This window comes from Arachis hypogaea, chromosome 16 (assembly GCF_003086295.3).
Source record: "Arachis hypogaea cultivar Tifrunner chromosome 16, arahy.Tifrunner.gnm2.J5K5, whole genome shotgun sequence".
Classification (NCBI taxonomy): Eukaryota; Viridiplantae; Streptophyta; class Magnoliopsida; order Fabales; family Fabaceae; genus Arachis; species Arachis hypogaea.
In genome coordinates, this window is record NC_092051.1 from 36,117,200 (window position 1) to 36,139,094 (window position 21,895).

Below are 21,895 nucleotides of genomic sequence, written 5' to 3' on the forward strand. Positions count from 1 at the left end.
GGATTTGTTAGTTTTAATAAAATTAGGGGATAGATTAGTAATTTAAAACCTAATTTAATCCCTTAAAATTACTTTGAGGATACTATTTATTTATCAATTTGCTAATTGATTTTCAAATAAGCAGTCTAATTTGAAATTAGAAATACTCTGCTTAATTTTGTTTTATTCATAAAAGGGAAAATTGTTATACAGGACTGTTAGGAAGATTTAATTATTAAAAAGAACCTTTAATATTAAAATTATTTAGAAGGACTAATTTTATAATATTTAAAAAAATGACCAAATCTTTTTTATGAAGAGACAAATATATCCTTAGATTATTTTTTATTTATTTTTTTTTGTAAACATATTTTTTTTTCTAATTATCTATCATACTCAAATTCTTATTCTTCATCTATAATTCATAGAGACATTTGTTACTGCCAATCACAAAACGTAAGACCTGGGAGTATCTGAGAGTATAGTAATGTCTTACTATTATCATATCTAGAGTTGTCAACAATGAACATCAAATAAATCATTCAAAACTTGTCAAATTTGTCTCGAGAGATCTCTTTCTTCAATCATTCAAGACTTAGTCCTTGAATCAAATGAAATAATTGGTACTGATCTAATTAGTCTCTAGCGTGAAATATTTGTATACCTTCGTGATAGACACCTGATTCTTGGCAGGTAAGTTAATTTTCCAATGCTGCATTTGGTATACTCTTGCAGAAACATTGCTATATTGCTATTGAATAAACCTCTATTGCCCCTCAAGACTTGCTTGCTTTTGAGGAATCTAAAAACATTAAAATCTAAAAACAAATTTGAAAGAAACATATTACTCAATAGCAATGTTTCTACAAGGGTATACCAAATGCAGCATTGAAAAATCAACTTACCTGTCAGGATTCGGTGTCTATCACAAAGGTATACAAATATTTTACGCCAGAGACAAATTAGATCACCACCGATTATTGCATTTGATTCAAGGGCTAAGTCTTGAATAATTGAAGAAAGAGATCTCTCGAGACAAATTCCACAAATTTTGAATGATTTATTTGATGCTTATTGTTAACTACTCTATATATGATAATAGTCAGACATTAGTATACTTCCAGTTCTTACGTTTTGTGATTGGCAGTAACAAATGTCTCTATGAGTTATAGATGAAGAATAAGGATTTGAGTATGACAGATAATTAAAAAAAATTATGTTTAAAAAAAGAAATAAATGAAAAATAATCTAAAGATATATTTGTCTCTTCACAAAAAAGATTTGGTCCTTTTTTTAAATATTATAAAATTAGTCCTTCTAAATAATTTTAATATTAAAGGTCCTTTTTAATAATTAAATCTTCCTAACGTCCTTTGTAATAATTTTTCCTTCATAAAAATTAGATTCAATATCTCAAAATTCAAATTGAATCATATAAAATTCTTATTATTTTACCGTTACTAAAATTTTAAATTTTAAATATAAAAATTATTCAATAATTATAAAATTAGATAAAAATTTTAGTTTAATTATCAAAACTTGATTTAATTGCTTTTAATAAAATAATTTCTAATATTAAAGTCTATTATGAATAAATTAAATTAGAATTGGTTTATAATAAAATTTTCAAAAGCTCTAGATGTTACATCATCCACTACAAAACTCATTAATTTGTCACTCACAAATTAAGATAGACGAACAAGGTGAAGTTTAAGATCAGATACAAAAGATGGATGATGACTGCTACAAGAGACTCATTGGGACCAATATGCAACTTGTTAACATGGCTCTTTACTATCTTGTATTTGAAGCAAGAGATGCTGATATGGTGGTGTTGCACACACATTTCAAAACAAAGTGTATCAAATTATCAATGTGTCGTCGTAGTAAACCGAAGGTCATGATGTGTTAGATCAAACCTAACTAAGCTCCATGTATGTGTTATCTTAGCATGACGGGTTCTTGATCTTCTTCAATGTATCTTTGTCGTGCTTTATCCATTCTCAGTAATCTTTGATTCTAGCTCTATATCATTGTTTTGAAAATTTGATAGGGAGTGGGTTTTATCTTTACTGTGCTTTTTATATTCTCACTAATCTCAAATGTCATTGATAGGAAGTGAATCTTGTCTGAAAATAAAGTGGAGGAGGGAAGAGATCGAGAGTTTGGAAAAGGGTTGGGAGATTAGAGGTGGTGGCCAAGAGTATTGAAAATTGAGAATGTGATAGAATTAGAGTTTTGGAGTGGTTAAGTTAGGTTATTCAGATAATTTAAAATTTTTTATAATTTTTTGAAATTCAGATAATTTTATTTAGAGGCCACTCAGATAAAGACGCCTAAAACGTCTTTTTTTAAAGATGTTTTTATGTTGTGTTTTAATTGGTTTCTGTATAATTTATTCGGTATTCCTCATCACATATTATTAAATTTCTCAAAAGATTTTTTTTCCAAAAACAATAAAAAATATTTAATTTAGACTAAAACAAAAAAGATAATAAATTAACTATTAGATTTTTTTTAAAAGATTATTTACATAAAAAAATATATCACATTTATCAATATATATATAACAAGCTCTTAAAATTTTTATAAATAAAAAAATAATTAATTTATATTCGTACAATATATAAAATAATTACTATATTATTATTATATTATATATTAAGATTCACTAATTTAAATTTTTTTTTATTTTTAATATAAGCATTAGAAATAAATAAAATTTTATAACTAAATGTAGTGTAATAAAATATATATAATATTAATTAGTTCTTAAAAAATTTTGAAAAGATGATTTTTTCTAATAAAGTGTTATTAAAAAATTAACATTATAAAAATTAATTTCAACCAATATGATATAATAGGTTATTAAATATATTTAATACAAAACACATTGAATATAAATTTTTATTAAGTTTAAATTTTAAATAATTTTTAATTGAATTTCGAATATTTTTATTTTAAAGAGTTAGAATATTTTAACATCATTTTTTTCGTATCTTTTTAATTGAGTCTTTGATTTTTTAAATTATAAACCTTATTATAATTAAGAGTAATGTTTTAACACTACCAATTAGTCACACATATAAAAATACAAGAACAATTCTATTATCATAATTATAATCTAACTTTATAAGTAATACAATATAATGAAACTATATATAAGTAATATAACTAAATTTTATCTACATCTATAGTTACATTTCATAAATAATATAATTAAATTTTATTCATGTTTATAATTAAAATATGAATAAAAATACAAAAAATTATCAGGATAGTTAATTTTTTTTGTTCATTTTATTATTTTTGTTGTGAAAAGTTTAATTATTTTAATAATTAATTATTTTTTAAAAAAGATAATTGAATAACACAAAAAAGTCTTATTAAGAGTAATTTATTTATATATGATTAAAAAATATTTGAATAATTATATACGGTAAAAAATTAATATTATTAAAAAATAAAATTAAAATTTATTTTAAAATTAAAAATAAAGTTTATTTAAAAATAAAATTAAAAATCATGTTTTTTTTTCTTTTTTCCAAAATTTATCTACGAGTAATTCTATAAATATTTTATGATGAATAAAAATATTAAACTCGTACTAAAATTTATTCTAATAAAATTTATTTTTATTCTACTAAACGTTAAATAAACTATTGAAAAGAATTTTATTTCCTCCATTAGAGAAGAATGATAAACTTCCATACTTCTATTATGTTATGGCAATAATTTAGCCTGTTATTTTTTAATGTACATAATAATAATATAATAATAATAAACAACAAGTATATCACAGTAAAAAAGGAAGCACGTCACTAAATAATTTATCATCCGAATTATATATGAATCAAATTGATAATATGAGGGCTAACACTACAAAAATTGATAACAAGGTTAGGCACTTACAAAACCTTTCTTAAGATCATAGAAAAAAACGTTTATATTTGTGTGATATATAAAATAATTATCATATTAATATTATTATTACATTATATATATATATATATATATATAAAAGCAAAAAAGTCCAACTGTTTTAAAGTAAAATTTTTTTTAATATTTGATTAAATATTTTTGTATTTAGTAATTTTATTTTTGGCACTTCCTCTTAGTTAAAAATATAATCATAATTTTTTAGTTATTATTGCTAGGGGTATTTACAGATGGGATATGGCTGAAATTTCGATCCAATCCGCACTAAACTCATTAGATCAAATTCGATATTCGCACTTTTTATGTTTGGATCAGATATCAAATATATTCATAAAATAAAAAATATTAAAAAATTTTATTTTTATAAAAAAAGTCAATAATTTTTTTGTTTACTTTTGTAAACATATTTACTTCTATCTGATTAGAGTGTGGATCCGATTCGATCAAATCCGATCATCTTACAGATCAGATCATATCCTCAAATTACATATCAGATATGGATAAATACTGTAGATTTATATGGATATGATCTAATCTGTGAACACCCCTAACTATTACTATAGGTTCATTGTTGCAAAAGAATGCTTCTTTTATTATAAACCATTATTAGATCTTAATTACCATTAAAACAACTTAATTGTCAACAAAGAGATAATACTTATTGGTCTCTAAAATTATGTTCGTATTTGAATCCATAATTGTAAAAATTGAACTGGATCGGCTGGTTCGACCAGAAAACTAGTGAACCGGACTAGAACCGAACTAGCGGTTTACTCCTTGGACCGTTTAAGGAATAAAATTGGTGTGAACTGGTGCAAACCGGTCTAACCGAACTGGTCTGCTTGAAAAAATTTTTAAAATATCTCCATAAGGTCTCGAACCAAGAACCTTGGAGCAAAAACAACCTCTACTTGCCACTTAGCCATTGCACTTTTAAGTATTATATTTGACAAATACTAATTATATAGTATAAATAAATATCTAATTTAATTTAATTTTTATTTTTTCTATTTTTAAAATTAATTATATTTTAATTATATACCATTATTAATATAAATATAAATTTCACTAAAAATTTATTAATTTACTTGATCTATTTTATTGCTAGTATTGTGATTAAGGTTATTTATTTTGATATTAGTGTTAAAATCTAATGATATTATAGTTAGATGATAGGCTTTGTGAATTAATTATTTTTTTATTGTGTCAAAATAAGATACTATTGTAGTATTAAAATTTTATGATTCTTTTATATTAGTTATTTTTAGAAGTTGAGACTTGATTCTTCATAAAATGTTAGTGAAGATATGTATTTCAAATTTTAATTTTAAGTTTTTAACTATTTTATATTTTATATTTACGTGAGACCGGTTTTATCGGTTCAACCAGTGATTTATCGGTTGAACCAATAAACCAGTAAACTAGTAGCTTGACCAGTTCGATCACTGGTTCGGTTCTAACAACTATATTTCAATCTAATTTCAAAAATTTTGATTTACTCAATTTAGTCTCCCAACTTAATAGTTATGACTCATATTGGTTCCTAATCTTATTTTTGTCACTATCTCACAAAATCGTTAACGACATGCTGAGATGGACTAACGACTGTTACATTATACATTCTAGTGACTATTTGATCTGACAATTGAAATTTTTTTTACCTTATTTTTTTTTCAACTAAACACTTAAAACCCTAATATGAGTCACGGATACCTAAGTTAAAAAATCAAACTAAGTAAATTGAAACTTTAAAAATCATATTAAAGCTCGAATATAACTTCAAAACAGAACTTTAACTTATGTAGTGATTAATTTAAATGAGAATCAAATAAATCAAAATTCAACATAATTTTTATCAATGTTTTCAAATTCAAAATTTCTATACCAAAATTAACTAGGATTTTTCTTTAAATTAAAAATTTAATGAAATAGTGACTTTAATTATCTTAACCAATGTCCTAATTAATTACTTTTATGTCTTAAAAAAACTGTATATGAAAAGAAAATAATTAATTTGTCTACTTTAATAAATAGTTATTTTACTAAAATGAAAGAAACTATTTTTTTAGAATTTTTTAAGAACTAATTAATATTATATATATTTTGTTATACTACATTTAGTTATGAAAATTTTATTTATTTCTAATGCTTATATTAAAAATAAAAAAATTAAATTAGTGAATCTTAATATATAATATAATAATAATATAGTAATTATTTTATATATTGTACGAATATAAATTAATTATTTTTTTTATAAAAATTTTAAGAGTTTGTTATATATAAATTTTAAGAGTTTGTTATATATATATATATATATATATATATATATATATTTTGATGAATGTGATATATTTTTTTATGTAAATAATTTTTTAAAAAAATTTAATAGTTAATTTATTACCTTTTTTGTTTTAGTCTAAATTAAATATTTTTTATTGTTTTTGGAAAGAAAATCTTTTGAAGAATTTAATAATATGTGATGAAGAATACCGAATAAATTATACAGAAACCAATTAAAACACAATATAAAAACATCTTTAAAAAAATATGTTTTAGGCGCCTTTATCTGAGTGGTCTCTATTTTATTTATGGGAGTCCATCTTTTATGGTTGAAGTTAGTTTTAATTTTCTGTCATCAAATTCGTCAACGTTATAATATTTATGGTCAATTTTAATGTTTTATCCATTTACCAAATACCAACTACACAACAAATTATTTGGGATTTTGAAAGAAGAATGAAATTCCTCTAAAGTAAAAAAAAAAAAAAAAAAAAAATAGAAAAGTGAGAAAATGAGAATTTCATCATCACCGTCGCATGTGTTGATTTTTATATAGATTAACTCTCATGGTAGAAAATATTGAGCAATTATTCAAATTAGTTCCCAAAAATTTTTAAAGCGAATATTTTACTTCCCAAAAAAATTAATATACAAAAATATCTCCAAAGTTTTATTCCAGCAGATAAATCAGTTCTTAATTCATTTTCTGATGTAGTAATTACCTAAATTAGTCTCCAAAAATTTTAAAAGCAGACATTTTAATCTAGAAAAAAAAATTAATACATAAATCAATCTCTAATATTTTTTTTCGTCAGACATAACAGTCTCCCGTTCATTTTTCAGTATGACTCACTAAATTCTTCAAGCATTTATTAGAAAAAAATTTAGTAGATATTATAATCAAATTAACTTTTAAGGTTAAGTTAACCTATTTGATTTCTAATATCGTATTTTTTCAAAAAAAAATATTATTGAATTATTGTAACACCCTTACTACCAGAATATCACGCTTCCGGCTGCGCTACTCTGATAGTGAAGAGTATTACGACGACTTCCATACTTAATAATAAAATAGAAGCCTTTGTAAAACTCGAAACCGTATAAACTATTCTTTTAAAAACCGAAAATACTTTTTTGTTTGAAAAATGCACACAATAACTAAGTTCTTTATAAAATAACTTACAAACACAACCATCAAAACTCTGAACCTCTTTACAAGATACAATATTAATGGCTAGGGATAAATAAATAACAATTAAACTAATATAACAACAAAATCGTATACGCAAAATACAATTAAACTCTTCATAACCTTCTTCATCCATTTCCTGAAAAGATAAAGCTGTAGGGGTGAGAATCTAATCACATGGTCTCACCATGGAATTTCAGAATTGTCATAAGAAAATATTTAATAAGAAAATTGTTTTCAAACTCGGTGATTATCATTGTCTTGTGAATCTTTTAAAAATCGAGGGTTTAGCCACCCAAAAATTCAAAAACTTTTTAAAAGAAATCAGTTAATTATCCAAAAATCCAAAACTCACTTTTCTTATAAAAGAATCTTAAAAGTTTTCTAACAGTATGAATAACCAACCTATTTTAAACATAGGTTCATTAAGTCTATGTTGAACCAGCTTGATATTTCATACTTTACTAAGTCTTAATCAGAAATCAATCATGACCTCCGGCCCATCACAATATAAACCACGACCTCCGGCCCAAGCAATTTAATCAAATCAACAATCAACATCACATTCGGAAACAACGTCACCACCACCAGTATGAGGGATCTCTCAGTTGTTCAAACACATACAATGCAAACAAGAAAAACACAATTAAGAAGCAGATACAATAAATAGCTTAGATAGAAGTTAATAACAAATAAGCAATTAGGCAAATCAAAACAAATTCAAACTCAAACAAAATATGCAAATGCATATGATGCATGTCTGCCCTATGGCTAATGAGCTCATTTGTCAGTTATATAACCAACCCGACATGTCCGGTAGCTAACTCGGTTATTGTCTCTCTGTTGTGCACAAATATCTCAGCACATTGGCTGACCATTAGAGGGAGAGTGCCCTGTCACCAGTAGAGGGATTACGTGCCCTGTCAACATTAGATGGATTACGTGTCCTGTCACCATTAGAGGGAATATGTGCCATGTCACCCTTACAACCGGAGGGAAAACACAAACATACTCATCATCAATCAACCACAATCATGCTTCGTTTATCATATTCATTCAATTTCATAATTCAAACTCAATTTTCATCATTCTTCTTCCTCATCTCTTTCCCAGAGCAAGTGGACAACGTCACAGCCTCTTACCCGAGGTCACATATCTCATTCATTTACAAATCATCATTCCCGCACTTCCTCAACTACAATTCATTCTTTTCTAAATAAAGCAAACTCAAAACATAATCCTTTTTTGAATAACTCAAAATCAAATTATAAAATCCTTAAAAAAAATCCAAATCTTTCTAATAAGCACTTCAAACGAAATCTCCAATTTTATAAAAATTTGGGCAGCATCTCCTTTAAAACTCATATTCTGTCACCCTTTTCAAGTCCCATCCAAACATTCCTCAAACACTTCCCAACCATTTCGAAATATCAAATACTTTTTATTAATCAAACTATTTTCGAATATCAAATACTTTTCATTAATCAAACCGTTTCTAAATATCAAATACTTTTCATTAATCAAACCAAATTCCGATATCAAACTAGGTTCAATATCAAACCAATTTTCGATATTAAATCTCTTCCAAACCAAACCAATTCCAGTTTTGAGTCTTTTCCAAAATCAAATCATTTCCAAAATTAAACTAAATTTTAACATTAAATCTCTTCCAGTAATTCAAGAAAAAATCAATTCAACAACAGCAGCCAACTATTTCAGAACATTCAACTTTCTCAATCAATCAATCAAATAATTTTATTCATCCAAAACAACTCAATTCAATCCATAAGACTTACAAAATCACAAAAATATACTTTTCGCATTAGTATCAACTCTTGAAAGTAAAATAAGTTTATGAAAAGCGCCCTTATCTCCCTCTTCTTCGCACGGTGTGTCTCCGACGTCGGCTCCTTTTCGCCATTCTCCCTCTCCTCATATCGGCATCGACGGCGGTGAAGGGAGCTTCGGCGGCGTCGCATGTGACGACGGCGGTAGCAACTTGAACGGCAACGGCAGCAAGCTTTACGAACAGCGACGGTGTGCGAAGGCAGCGACTTGGCGGCGCAATGGCGAGCTGGGCACGGCGGGGCGTGACGGGTGCGGTGGCGGTGCGACTCCCCCCTCTTCTCGTCTCCCTCACTTCCTCGGCACTCCTTCTCTTCTCTTTTTCGGATGTGTGTGTGTTTAGTGTGTATATGGGAAGGGGATGGTGGTGGGTGAATGGCGGTGAAGCAGTCGCTAGGTTAGGTTAGAGTTAGGATTTGTGGATTTTAATTTGGAAATTAGGATTTGGGTAATTTTAATAAACATTAGGAAATAGAGTAGTTATTAAAAACCAAATTCTAACCCAATAAAATTACTTTAAGAATATCATTTTATTTAATCAATTTGTCAATTAATTTTTCAAACAAGTATTCTAATTTAAAAGTATAGGTAATCAAATAAATTTTTCTTTATTTATAAAATTAACCAAAACTTTCAATTATTTAATTTAAATTATGTATAAAATTCTCTTTTTTTTCTAATTACTAAAAGTTTAAATTTTAATTAAGAGAAAACCCAAATCATTAATTTCAATTAAACAAAAATATCTAATTGTAATTGAAAATTATATAAACTCAAACTAATTTAAAACTCAAAGTCTCATAATTTTGATTTATTTATTTTTCAGTAAAGATAACTTTCTGAAAATAAAATTATATATATAAACATAATTAATTCATTATTTATCTTCTAAAAGTCTGAGGTCTTACAATTATCCTCACTATATTTACAAATCCAAATCCAACAAAAAGAGATGTACTGAGTCTCATATGCTCTTAAATTAAAAGCATATTATCGTGGTTTGTTTAGTTTCATGTCTTATTATTTGTATATTTTATTTTGTTATATTGAGTATTCTCTAACTCCAAGTCATATATGTCTTTCATTAAGAAATGATCCAAACATTGCTAATATACATGTGTATGCACTATGTAAGATTGTAAGTAGATATACTCATACAATCATCATCACTAAATGTGCATTCAGTGACATTCATTAATATCAATTACACAACGTAAAAAAAAGTAAAATAAAATAAATTTATTATTTGCACAATAATACTGTACCATAATTTTTTGTATATTTTTTGACAAAAATAATGATAAATTTATTCATTATATTCTAATGTAGTATTTATAATATAAAAGGAGTTTTTGCATGAAAAAATATAATGTTGTTGAATAATAATAATAATAATAATAATAATAATAATAATGTTGATGATGATGATGATGTTGTTGTTGAATAAAGTTATTAGAGAATATGATCGTGCTGCTGTACAGATGTAAGTTCATACAGATTTACAAATAGGCCTTTTTCGTGCATCTCCTGTGACGCGTGTTGTCTCCCTTTTGTAGAATGGAGCAGGTTGTCAACGAGTTGCGGGCGCTCATGGGATGGTCGACCGAGCCAAGTTGGTAGCGTGAATTGGAACGAGATCTCATTGTGCTGGGTTCCGTAGGTGCCAGCTTCACAAGTTGGGCCTTATTGGTCGTTCCAAAAAAGAAATGGATGAAACGGATGCAGGTCGGATCTTTAGGTCACTCTTCTCCTCTCGTGAAAGCAAACTCGAGCTTCCTCCAACGCGACCGCCGCCTCCGGTCTTGTCAATGTGGCTGTCAGTGACGCTCGAGATCTGCAACTATTCGTCGTGGTCAAGGTCATCTCCCCTTTCGCCAATCACCATTCTTCATCGTAGTCGTATAGTCGTGGTACCCCAACCCGTCATCGGGGTTACTGTGTTCAGTAGCGCTCTGCCCGCTGTCCCTCATCGTACTCGTCATCCATCGTGCTTGTGAGTCAAAGGTAAGAGCTGCTCTGCCCACCGATTGATTAGCTTTGGCATCTAGTAACTGTATTCATCTGGTAACCCTTGGAATATACAATTATTTAAACAAATTGGAATATACAATTATCAGTTGACATATATACCTTGTAGGGTCCCTTGAATTCTATGGCTCCTAGCCATGATGAGTTTTTTGGAACTCAACAAAGCATTCATGAGCGGGTAGAGTACTTTTTGTTTTATTTTTAATTTTCAATGAAATTGTTTGGAAGTTAATGACTAAACTAACTTTAACATGATAGCTTTTTGCTGATTTTTGTCATTGGTTCATGTAAAGAGGGCAACTAGAATTCTGGCCTGCTACTTCTTTTGGATATAGCCTTCAGGTTTGTTCATGAAATGGGTGATGTTCTAATATTTTGAAATTGGAATAACAAATTATTTTTTATTTTCTCTTTGATTTATTTATTAGTATTTATTATTTTAGGAAAATAAAAAGTCAAAAACCGATGATTGCGAAGAAAAAAAATTTGGAAAAAGGAAAAAGAAAAAGAAGTTGTTCATGTTGTTGTGCTGTTCTGAGTTTGACAATTGGCACTGTGTGAGAGAGCAACAGCTCGTGCCCCGTCTCCCGTCTGAAACTAAGGTGGCACCTTACCTCTCTTCGTTTCCAGTCTCAAATTCAGATCTACCGTTTCAACCAGCATAGTTAGTATATAGTGATATGGTGTTAGAAATAAACTTGTCAATAATATAACAAGCAATGGTAAAACTTGTTGCCAAGAAGCAATAGCTAAAATGGGATAGTCTCCTCATACTCAATTAAGAGGTTGTGAATTCGAGTCTCCATATCTTCGGTAAAAAAAATGGTAAAACTTGTTGGTGTTACCTAATGTAATCTTACTAGTACTTACCCTGTTGTAATTTTTGATGGTTACATGATAATTGTTTGAATCTTTGTACATATTATTATCTATGGACTAGATTGCACTTAATAAGTGCGATACTATTCTTTATATTGTAGTCTCTCTTGTTGGGGTATAGAAAAGTTTAGATCAATTGATTTTTAATGGTATTTTTATAAATAGAGTAAAATTTTATAACGGAAGTGTCGAAAAAAAGCTGTTTGTACTACCACATTTAGTAATTATACCAAGAAAAAAGACCTTGTTCACTTGAAAATATTTTTCTAAGTTTATTTGGTGTTAATATTTTAAAACTTAAGTGACTAATGTGTTTAATTTTAAAAATTTCAGAAATTGATTTAGATAATTACTCAAAATTTATTTTAACTAACTAATGAAATTGATTTTTTTTTGTGACTGTAACTAAAAAAAGAAAAAGAAAAAGCAAAAAACGCGGTTAAAGAACCACGAAACAACTAAGGCATCATGTCCTGAAGAAGAAGAAGCAATTGAAGACCATCCCACGGCACCAGCCATTTAGCATGATAGACACCTTCCTTAATAGCATATTTGGCCAAGGAATCAGCCACACAATCTGTCGTTCTCTGAATCAACACCAGCTCTGTCCTCCACGGGCATCACATAATGTCACGAATCTTCTCAAAATCAGGAACTAACTTTGCTGCTAGGATGAACAGAAACATCTCGCAACAAAATGAAGTTGATACTTATAAAAACTGTCATATTTAGTGTGTTATTTGTCAACTTATTAATTCTTGCACAATAAATCAATTTATTTAACATATGCTGATATGCACACACAAGATTTTGTTCATTGATAAAGTATTTTTGAGAGACAATAATAAATTAGGCCAAAATAGTTTAAAGTTATTCTATTTTATTTTTTTAATTATTATCTATTTTATTTTATATTTTTAAATACTATTAAAATATTTGAATATGTAATTTTAGATCTTGTATATATAAAATTATAAATATTAAACTTAATATCCTATTATGTGAATATTGAAATTTTTTTTGTCTGGTTCGAAATTGACCTTTAGTATATAAAGAAAGAAGAATTCCAATATTTTTAGTATATTCAATTTTTTCCTTTTTCCTATTTGTTAACTAAATTCAACTTTTCCAATTTTTCTATGAATAGGATAGATCATTTTTTTTTTTGGTATAATAAACAGGAGCTAAGCTCAGAAAAAAGATTACACACTAATTATACGAAAAGATAAAAATGTCTCTTATTCATCATCTATTAGTAACTGAACTACTTCTCTAAAAGAAATATCTCAAAAATAGAGATCTAATTCTAAATTTACATTTTTTGGTGCTAGGCAATCAGCACATTGGTTGTCTTTTCTAAAAATATTTACAAAATGAATATTCAAATTCTTATCTTTCTATCTGTTAATGTCTCTGATTAAGTCATTTAAATGGTTATTGAGGTTTCTTTTGTTATTGAACATCTCTATCACTGCTTTGGAGTCACATTCCACAATAATAAAAAATAGAGCAGATAAAAACACCATAGACAAAACGAGGCCAACACAAAACCGTTACACTTACACTATTACACCTTTTCTCACACAATGTAAGCTCGTTCACCTAAGGTCCCAAGTCAGCCATACTCTTCACAAAGAGCCTGTCAAGCTGTTTCCTTCTTGGAAACAAATATCTACATGTACAGAATATGTATGCCGAAGAAATCTATGTAAATCTTTATAAGTTATTCTATAATTCTCCTCGAGATTATTATTTTACAAAAAACTCAAGATTAAAAACCATTTGATATTATTTAGTTTGGTCTGATAGTTAAAAATGAAGTATAATTAAAGTTATTTTTTGGTCAAATTTGCATTCTCTATTAGTGAATTACGTTAAAAAATAAATAGAAACTGTTGTGTCTGATAGAAAAAGATATTGAAGATTGATTTGTATATTAATTTTTTTGAAGAATAAAATGTTTGCTTTTAAAATTATTAGGGACAGATTTGGATAATTATTCTGTTAAAAAATAAACTAAAAATTGATTTGTCTATTGAAATAAAATTTTAAAAATATTTTTGTATTTTAATTTTTTTAGAAATTAAAATATTTGTTTTTAAAATCTTTAAAAATAATTTAGATAATTATTCAAAAAATATTAGATCTCACCAACTTTTTTTTCATACAAAAGCACTCACACACACTTACCTAGCAACGACTAGGTCTGAAACCCTAAAATGGACCATTATGTCATAGGCCCAATAGTTTTGTGAGCCTTCTGAACCCAATAGAGTGATCAGATCCTGAAACCCAATAGAAAAATAAAATACCCACACGTTTTTTGTTTTCAAAACAAGCCCATGTCCCTAACCCAAAAGTGTTTCTCTCTATAAAAACATAACACACCAAATTTAGGGCTAGGGTTTATCGCTGCGGCTGCTGTTTGAACTGCATCTTCTTCTTCTTGACGCCCTCGCAGCAGAACAAAGCTTCCGTCAATCATGGGGTAATAATACATTCTCCACAAATGTCAATCTCGTTTTTGTTATTACCTTCTACACGAATTGCTTTCTTCCATGACTGATCTTGATTTCTTTTTTTTTTTTTTTAATATTTTACTCGTTTCATCACTGCTATTTGTTTAGCTAACACTGTACTTCTTCAAATTTATTGTTTGTTTATCTGGCCTCAAAATGACGAGCCTGATGAATCTGGTAATTAGAAAGTTAATTGGCTTTTAATGAGTATGATCCATTTACTGATTTTGTTGCCAGTTTTATAGGAATTTCATTGCGGCAAGTTTTTCACGGTTTCTTCCCATATGCAAAATGTTACCTTTTTCTTTAATAAAAATATCGGGAGCTATACAGGGAGTTTGAAGTGTGATACAGTTCTTGCATTCGATTTTCATGTTTTATCATTGGTTATCGCTTTTCCCTTATATTATTCTGGCACTATGTTCCAAGAGTATGTTTTGAACAAGGCATAGGGATGTGTTTTGGTTGTATATGCTCGTTGTGCAGAGATGAATGGAAATAAATTTCCAGAGTTTTTGTTAGCTATCTTAATTTATCCATGCTTTTAGGCTGTGTTTGTTGAGACATGGACACTAATTGTTAGTCATGTCGGTACACATCCACTGTTGATGGACCGGTAGGTAGTACACATATCCACACAGAATACATGTATTTAGTGTTCTTCCTTAAAGCTAAGACATGGAGACACAATGCATATCACACAAAATCTGGCCTTTTATCCCTAATTATTTTTTAAATTACACGGTAAAATTGACATTTGGTTTATATATGTGTCTTGTATATTATTACCAAACACATTACAAAATTTGTGTATCTTTATGTTTATGTATCTTTTGTGTATTTGTGTATGTGTCTGTGTCTTAAAAACACTTACCAAATGCAGCCTTGGAGATGGTGGTCTCTTAAACTTGTTAAGATACAGTGGTGTTGATTTCTAAATCTACTGATGGTGGGTAATTAAATCCTTATTACTAATTTGACAGGAAGACGCGGGGAATGGGAGCTGCCCGTAAGCTGAAGTCCCACCGCAGAAGGCAACGGTGGGCAGACAAATCATACAAGAAATCTCATCTTGGTAATGAATGGAAGAAACCTTTTGCTGGTTCTTCCCATGCCAAGGGTATTGTTCTTGAAAAGATGTAAGTCTTATTTGGCTTTGTGCATCTTGAATAATTCTACAGTTAGCATTTGATATTTAGAAATTACTGCTGTGTTCTGTGTGCAGAGGTATTGAGGCTAAGCAGCCCAATTCTGCCATTCGTAAATGTGCAAGGGTTCAACTCATCAAGAATGGGAAGAAGATTGCTGCATTTGTACCAAATGATGGTTGCTTAAACTACATTGAAGAGAATGTGAGTAATCATGGTCATGTAGTTTTGCTATATTGATTATCCTCTTTGCTTCATCCTATACAATTTGTTACTGAAGTGGAATTCATTGTATAATGTGCCTTGTTTATGTGTGTAGGACGAAGTTTTGATAGCTGGATTCGGAAGAAAAGGTCATGCCGTCGGTGATATTCCTGGTGTTAGGTTCAAGGTTGTGAAGGTCTCTGGTGTGTCACTCCTTGCTCTTTTCAAGGAGAAGAAGGAGAAGCCAAGGTCTTAAATTTGTTGGATGGTTCCTATCTGTTTTTTATTATGTAGTTTTTCCCAAAGATGATTATGGATTTTGCTTCATTAGATTGGATGAGTTTATGAACAATTTTGTATCTCTTGATAGTTATTTTATGGAACTTTATTTGATTCATATCCAAGCCTTGGTCTTTCTTTAGTTATTCCCTGCTTGTTGTGCATTTTATTCGTAAAAAAAAAAAATGACCTGGTAACATTATCTTGAAATCCAAGTTTGAGTGGAACGTTTCGGGTCGTTATCTAAAATTGGCGAAGAATAATTTCCTGCAGTTGTACTAATGTTAATATGTTTGTAAAATTGATATTTGAAATTAGTACTAGCTTTTCCAACAAATGTTTCAATTATATATTCCTGGCTCAAACTGGAACTTGGAATTATTTCGGCTCTAAAATCAACATTAGGTAGGCTAATTTTTTTCGTTATGGAAGTAGAAGTGGTGATATACCTTAAGGTAGCGTTTGTTTTGAGGTAGGCTAATTTTTTTTTGTTATGGAAGTAGAAGTGGTGATATAATAATTTTTTTTTGTTATGGAAGTAGAAGTGGTGATATAATACCTTAAGGTAGCGTTTGTTTTGAGGTACTGAGACAGAGATTGGGAGACTGAGTCACAGAATCATGTTTGTTGGTTCAGAGAGTGGTACTAAAATTTCTAAAATTTCAGTATTTCAGTACCTCCAAAACGTAGGGATACAGGGGACTGAAATTTTTAGAGACGGATACTGAAATTTTAATAATATTTTATACTTAAAATACCCTCATTTTAATTAATTAATTCTAATTTTATCCTTTGTGCAAATTAAATTAAAATTTTATTCTTGTTTCAATTTCTGTCTCACTTTCCACCAAACAGAATACTGAAATTTATTTCGGAAAATTTCAGTCTCTGTTTCTTAGTCTCTGTCTCTCACTCTCAGTCTTTCAATCTGTCTCTCTACCAAACGTTGCTTAACATTGTAATTTTTTGTGTTTTTTAAAATTGTAGAAAATACACAAATTGGAGGGTCTGATTTCTGTACTTCAAATTTTTTATTTTTTTTTACCACAAATCGAACGGTCTGATTTCTGTATCTCTAATAAATCAGACGGTTCAATTTTTGTTTCTTTAGTGAAATGATTCCACATTTGAATATAACACCACAACAATCCACATTTTAACAAAACATCACTATCACTCCAATATTAAAAATAAAAATTTCACATTAGGTATGTTTGACAGCAAGAAACATATATTTAAGTAAAGCTCTTGTATTTTTATTCATCAATTTAGCTTCGTGTGTCAATATATCATGAGTCTTGTTCCGTCAAAATGAAATTTAACTTAGGCTTAGTTTTGTCTACTTTTCAAAAGTAGCTTATAAAAATTAATTTTTAAAAGATGACTTTTTAAAAATTGTAATATTTATGTTTAATAAATCAAATTAAAAATAGTTTTTAATAAACACAAGTAATAACAATTACATTTGGTAAAATAATTTTTAAAATTTAAAAATACTACAATAGACATAAATGCAAGTATTAAATTTAAAAATTAGTTAATATATGAGATTATTTAGACTTTTAAATTTTAAAAAACAAAAGTCAATTTTAAAAAATTATTTTAGATATTTTTAAAAGTATCTCGACCTTTTAAAAGTTGCAAACACATGATATGGATTATTTGAGTTTTTTAAAGAAAAAACTTCAACATCTTGTATATTTGGAAACGGACAAAATTGGTCATAATTTATTTTTCTTATAGCAGATTTTGAAAAAGCATTTTTCTTTAGTACGTCAATTATTAGTATAAGTTTACTCTTTAGATATGGACAGGTTTTGTGGTTATAGTTTTAATTACCTTGAGTGACCGAATAAAAAAAAATTAACTAAAAGAAATATTATATAATTTAAAAAATCAATTAGCACAATTTTTTTAGGTTTAATTTTTCTAATAATTTCTATAATTTTACCATTTTCTAATTAGGTTTTTACAATTTATAAGTTTATAATTAAGCTTTTATATTAGATAAAAATTTACAATAAAGTTCTAAATCCAAGTTATTTAATCAACCAAGTTGCTATAACCCAATTCAGCTTCACGCGCCACTACCTCTAACAACTTTTGACTTAATATGCGATTATATATAACTGTCTTTTTTATACAGATTTCGTTTTCTTTTTTAAATTTTTTTTAGTGTTTTTTGCGTTCTCTTTCTTCTTTGTGTTCTCTTCGTTCTATGCGTTCTCTTCATTCACGATCAATGCTCTTTGATCTGATTTGAAGATTTGGATCAAATTTTTTTTTGAAATCAAGCTATGAAATCAGATTTAAATAGGTATTTTGTTTTCGAAGATAATGAATGATACAAGTTCAAACTGTCTGTTGAACCAAGGCAAATTGGATTATTATTTTGAAACGAATTAAGTAGATGAGGTTTGGTTTGTACCTTACCTCGTTAATGTAGTTCGTTAGTATTTGATGCTCCTATAGTTGAATAATTTTGTTTTTGTTTGTGAAAATTGGTGTTCATGGTTGATGTTTGAATTTGAATGCAATGTAAGATTTTTTTTTTGTTGAATCTGTTTTTCTTCCTAGTTTTGGTGCATTTGAAAAAACATTTTGGTTTAATCAAGAACAGTTTTCGGTGTTTTTCAGTTTCTCTGTGATGCTAATGAGTAGTTTGTGCCAAAGGTTGGGATGACTTTTAACACACTTGAAGAAACTGAAAAATTCTACAAAGATTATTCTAAATTTGCAGGATTTTCTAAGAAAATTCGGAACACAAATAAGAAAGGATATGGAATTAAGAACCAATTGATTACATGTAATAGAGAGGAAAAATGAAAATCGAATATATCTCCAACATAGAAGACAAATCCCTCAGCTATATTAAATTGTCCTACAAGAATTTATATACATATATTGAAGGACGTTGGTATTTGAGTTATTTCAAAAGTTGTTTTGCATCATTCACAACACAGGCACTTAAGTATGTTTGTATGCCATATAATTGAGAATAACAACAAAGCTGGAATCAGACCAAGCAAAACATATCAATCATTTGTCCAGCAGCAGGGGTCATCGTGAATTAAGTTTTATTGAAAATGATGTGAAAAATTAAATTACAAAGGAAGTCTGTGATGTTTCTGAACTAGACGATGCCAAAAAATTTGGAAAATGCTTATTAAGAATGAAAGAGAAGAATCATAATTTCTTTTTCGAGCTTGAACTTGAGGATGATCACTCAATCAAAATTGCTTTTTGGGCTGACGCAAGAAGTAGGGATGCTTGTGAGTATTTTGAAAATGTTATTTCATTCGATACCACTTACAATACAAATAGATAATTTGCTATTTTGGTTTATGTGTTTTGTGAAACAACTTTCAGTGCATATGAGACTCTTCTTTCGGTGCATATCTTATTTTGTTTTTGTGTTGTTGATTTAGGTATAATTTGATTTTTGGTTCTTTTGTTGGTGTCAATCACCATGGTCATTCTACACTTCTAAGATATGCTTCGATGAAAAATGAGGATATTAATTCATTCAAATGTTTGTTTGAATGTTGGCTTCGTTGCATGGGAGGAAAAGCTCCAAAAGGCATTCTTACTGATCAATGTGCATCAATACAAAGGGTTATTGAGACTTCTATGCCCCATTCACAGGTGGTGCATTTGGCATATTATGAAGAAGATTCCACAGAAATTAAATTGCTACAAGAGGCACGAAGAAATTGAACAAGAGATGAGTCATATTATTTGAAACTCTTTTACAAAAGATGCGTTTGATAGAAATTGGAATTATTTTCTTATAAAGTATGGTGTTGGAGACAATAAGTGACTTTCAGATAAGGGTGTTTTTATTAGAATTAACTAATGCTGTTATTTTTAGTGTTTGGATATTTATGTGTTTTGCTGCTCTGATAACGTTGTGACTTACACTTTTTGGTGCATTTTGTTCTTATTCACGTATTTTATAATTTTTTAGAGATTTTCAAAGATCGTCATTTATGGATCCCGATTTATCTTGATTACCACTTCTAAGCCAGGATGAGAAGCACACAAAGAAACGAGAGCATGTATGATTTTTTTAACAAGTTTATTACACGCAATAGCTCACTGATCCAATTCGTCAAATAATATGATAATGGCCTAGGAAGTAGAGAGCAAAGAGAGAGAGAATCCGATGTTACAAATTTTCATATTGTCATACCGTGTGCAAGAAAATCATCAATGGAAGCTCAATTTCAGCATGATTATACTCACGAGTAGTTCAGGGAAGTTCAAGCATAATTTAGAGGAAATGTGAATTGCATCACAAGATCAACAAAGACTGCTCTAGGTTTTACGACATATGAAGTTGTAGAATGGGTTTCTAACTCAACATACAACAAGACTTGTGGTTACCTATGACGTGATATCACGGGAAGTAAAATTTCAGTGCTTATTATTCGAGTCAAGAGGGATATTATGCCGTCATTCTCTGAGTGCGTTAAGTTTTGAGAAAGTAGATAAAGTGGTACCAAGATATATATATATATATATATATATATATATATATATATATATATATATATATATATATATATATATATATATATATATATATATATTGAAACGATAGAGTAAGAACATAAAGAGGAGGCACACACATATCAAGAGTAACCACGACGAACCTTTATTGGAGCCAAGAAGTAGGAAATTTGATGATTTGGTATTTCGGTCACAAAATATTTGTGAATTTGTATCAGAATCTGAGGAGTTGACTGTGATTCTGCACCGCGCTTATAATAATGTGATGGATGAGATGCAAGAATATAAAGCCAAAGGTAAAGGAAATGTTCGTTATCTCACGAATTGAAGATGCTTCCTTCGAATATATTAATGAGTTTCAAAGCCCACCATATGTGAGAATAAGAGGACGTCCCAAAAATAGATTGGGATCAAATACCGAAAAAACAGATTGCAAGTGCTTCAAAGAAAAAGAGAAAGAAAGCTCTAAGTGAGGTAAAACTGATGTACTTTAAGTAGGAAAAACTGTCTTTGTGCATATTAATAGTTGTGCTAATGTATGATTTACTTTATGAACTTGAACCTTTTAGATGGTGAATGAGTGGTGCAGTCAAATTTCAGCTTTTATCATGGACAAATTATGAATTATCAGTTCAGAAATTCAAGGCAATAAGAGAGATATTTCGGTGTTTATTTGAATAAAATTAGGTGTTTTGTTATACAGTTTTTATGCAATTTAGATAATGTTCTTCTTTTCTGTAATTTTGTGAACCTAGATTCATTCATATTAATAGGATTTTAATATAGTGAAGATAGGTCCATAGAATTTTATCAAAAGCTTTGTAATGAATGTTTACAAAAGTGTAAAGGGTGTGTTTGTTTTAACTAAACAGTACACAGACTATTTAATACTTAACCAGTGTAAAAATTCTTAATAATTTACAGCATTCAACCTATATTGTTTCTATATTTCCTAATGAAAATTGTAAGCGTTTTCGTTGTTTATTTGAATTGATTTTGGTGTTTTTTTTTTTTTGTAAGCATTCAGTGAAATTTAAGTAATGTTTTTTTTTCCTGCGTTTGTGTGAACTTAGATTTATTTAATTTAATAG

The 21,895-nt window shown here is 28.4% G+C and overlaps 1 protein-coding gene and 1 long non-coding RNA gene across 3 annotated transcripts; both read left to right on the forward strand.

Moving 5' to 3' along the window:
• Positions 1-10,704: 10,704 nt before the first annotated feature.
• LOC112759040 (uncharacterized) lies at positions 10,705-12,235 on the forward strand. Of its 2 annotated transcripts, none has more exons than XR_011874196.1 (4): positions 10,705-11,239; positions 11,373-11,441; positions 11,557-11,605; positions 11,707-12,235. It is a non-coding gene; the product is annotated as an uncharacterized lncRNA (long non-coding RNA). The 2 variants fall into 2 exon arrangements; XR_011874197.1 differs by having other exon boundaries at positions 10,727-11,239; positions 11,522-11,605.
• A 2,247-nt stretch (positions 12,236-14,482) lies between these two features.
• LOC112759041 (small ribosomal subunit protein uS12) lies at positions 14,483-16,410 on the forward strand. The gene is made up of 4 exons (XM_025807859.2): positions 14,483-14,630; positions 15,645-15,800; positions 15,887-16,013; positions 16,129-16,410. Exons 1-4 carry the CDS (start codon positions 14,626-14,628, stop codon positions 16,267-16,269), a joined length of 429 nt encoding a protein of 142 aa, XP_025663644.1. The 5' UTR covers positions 14,483-14,625; the 3' UTR covers positions 16,270-16,410.
• The last annotated feature ends 5,485 nt before the right edge of the window (positions 16,411-21,895 follow it).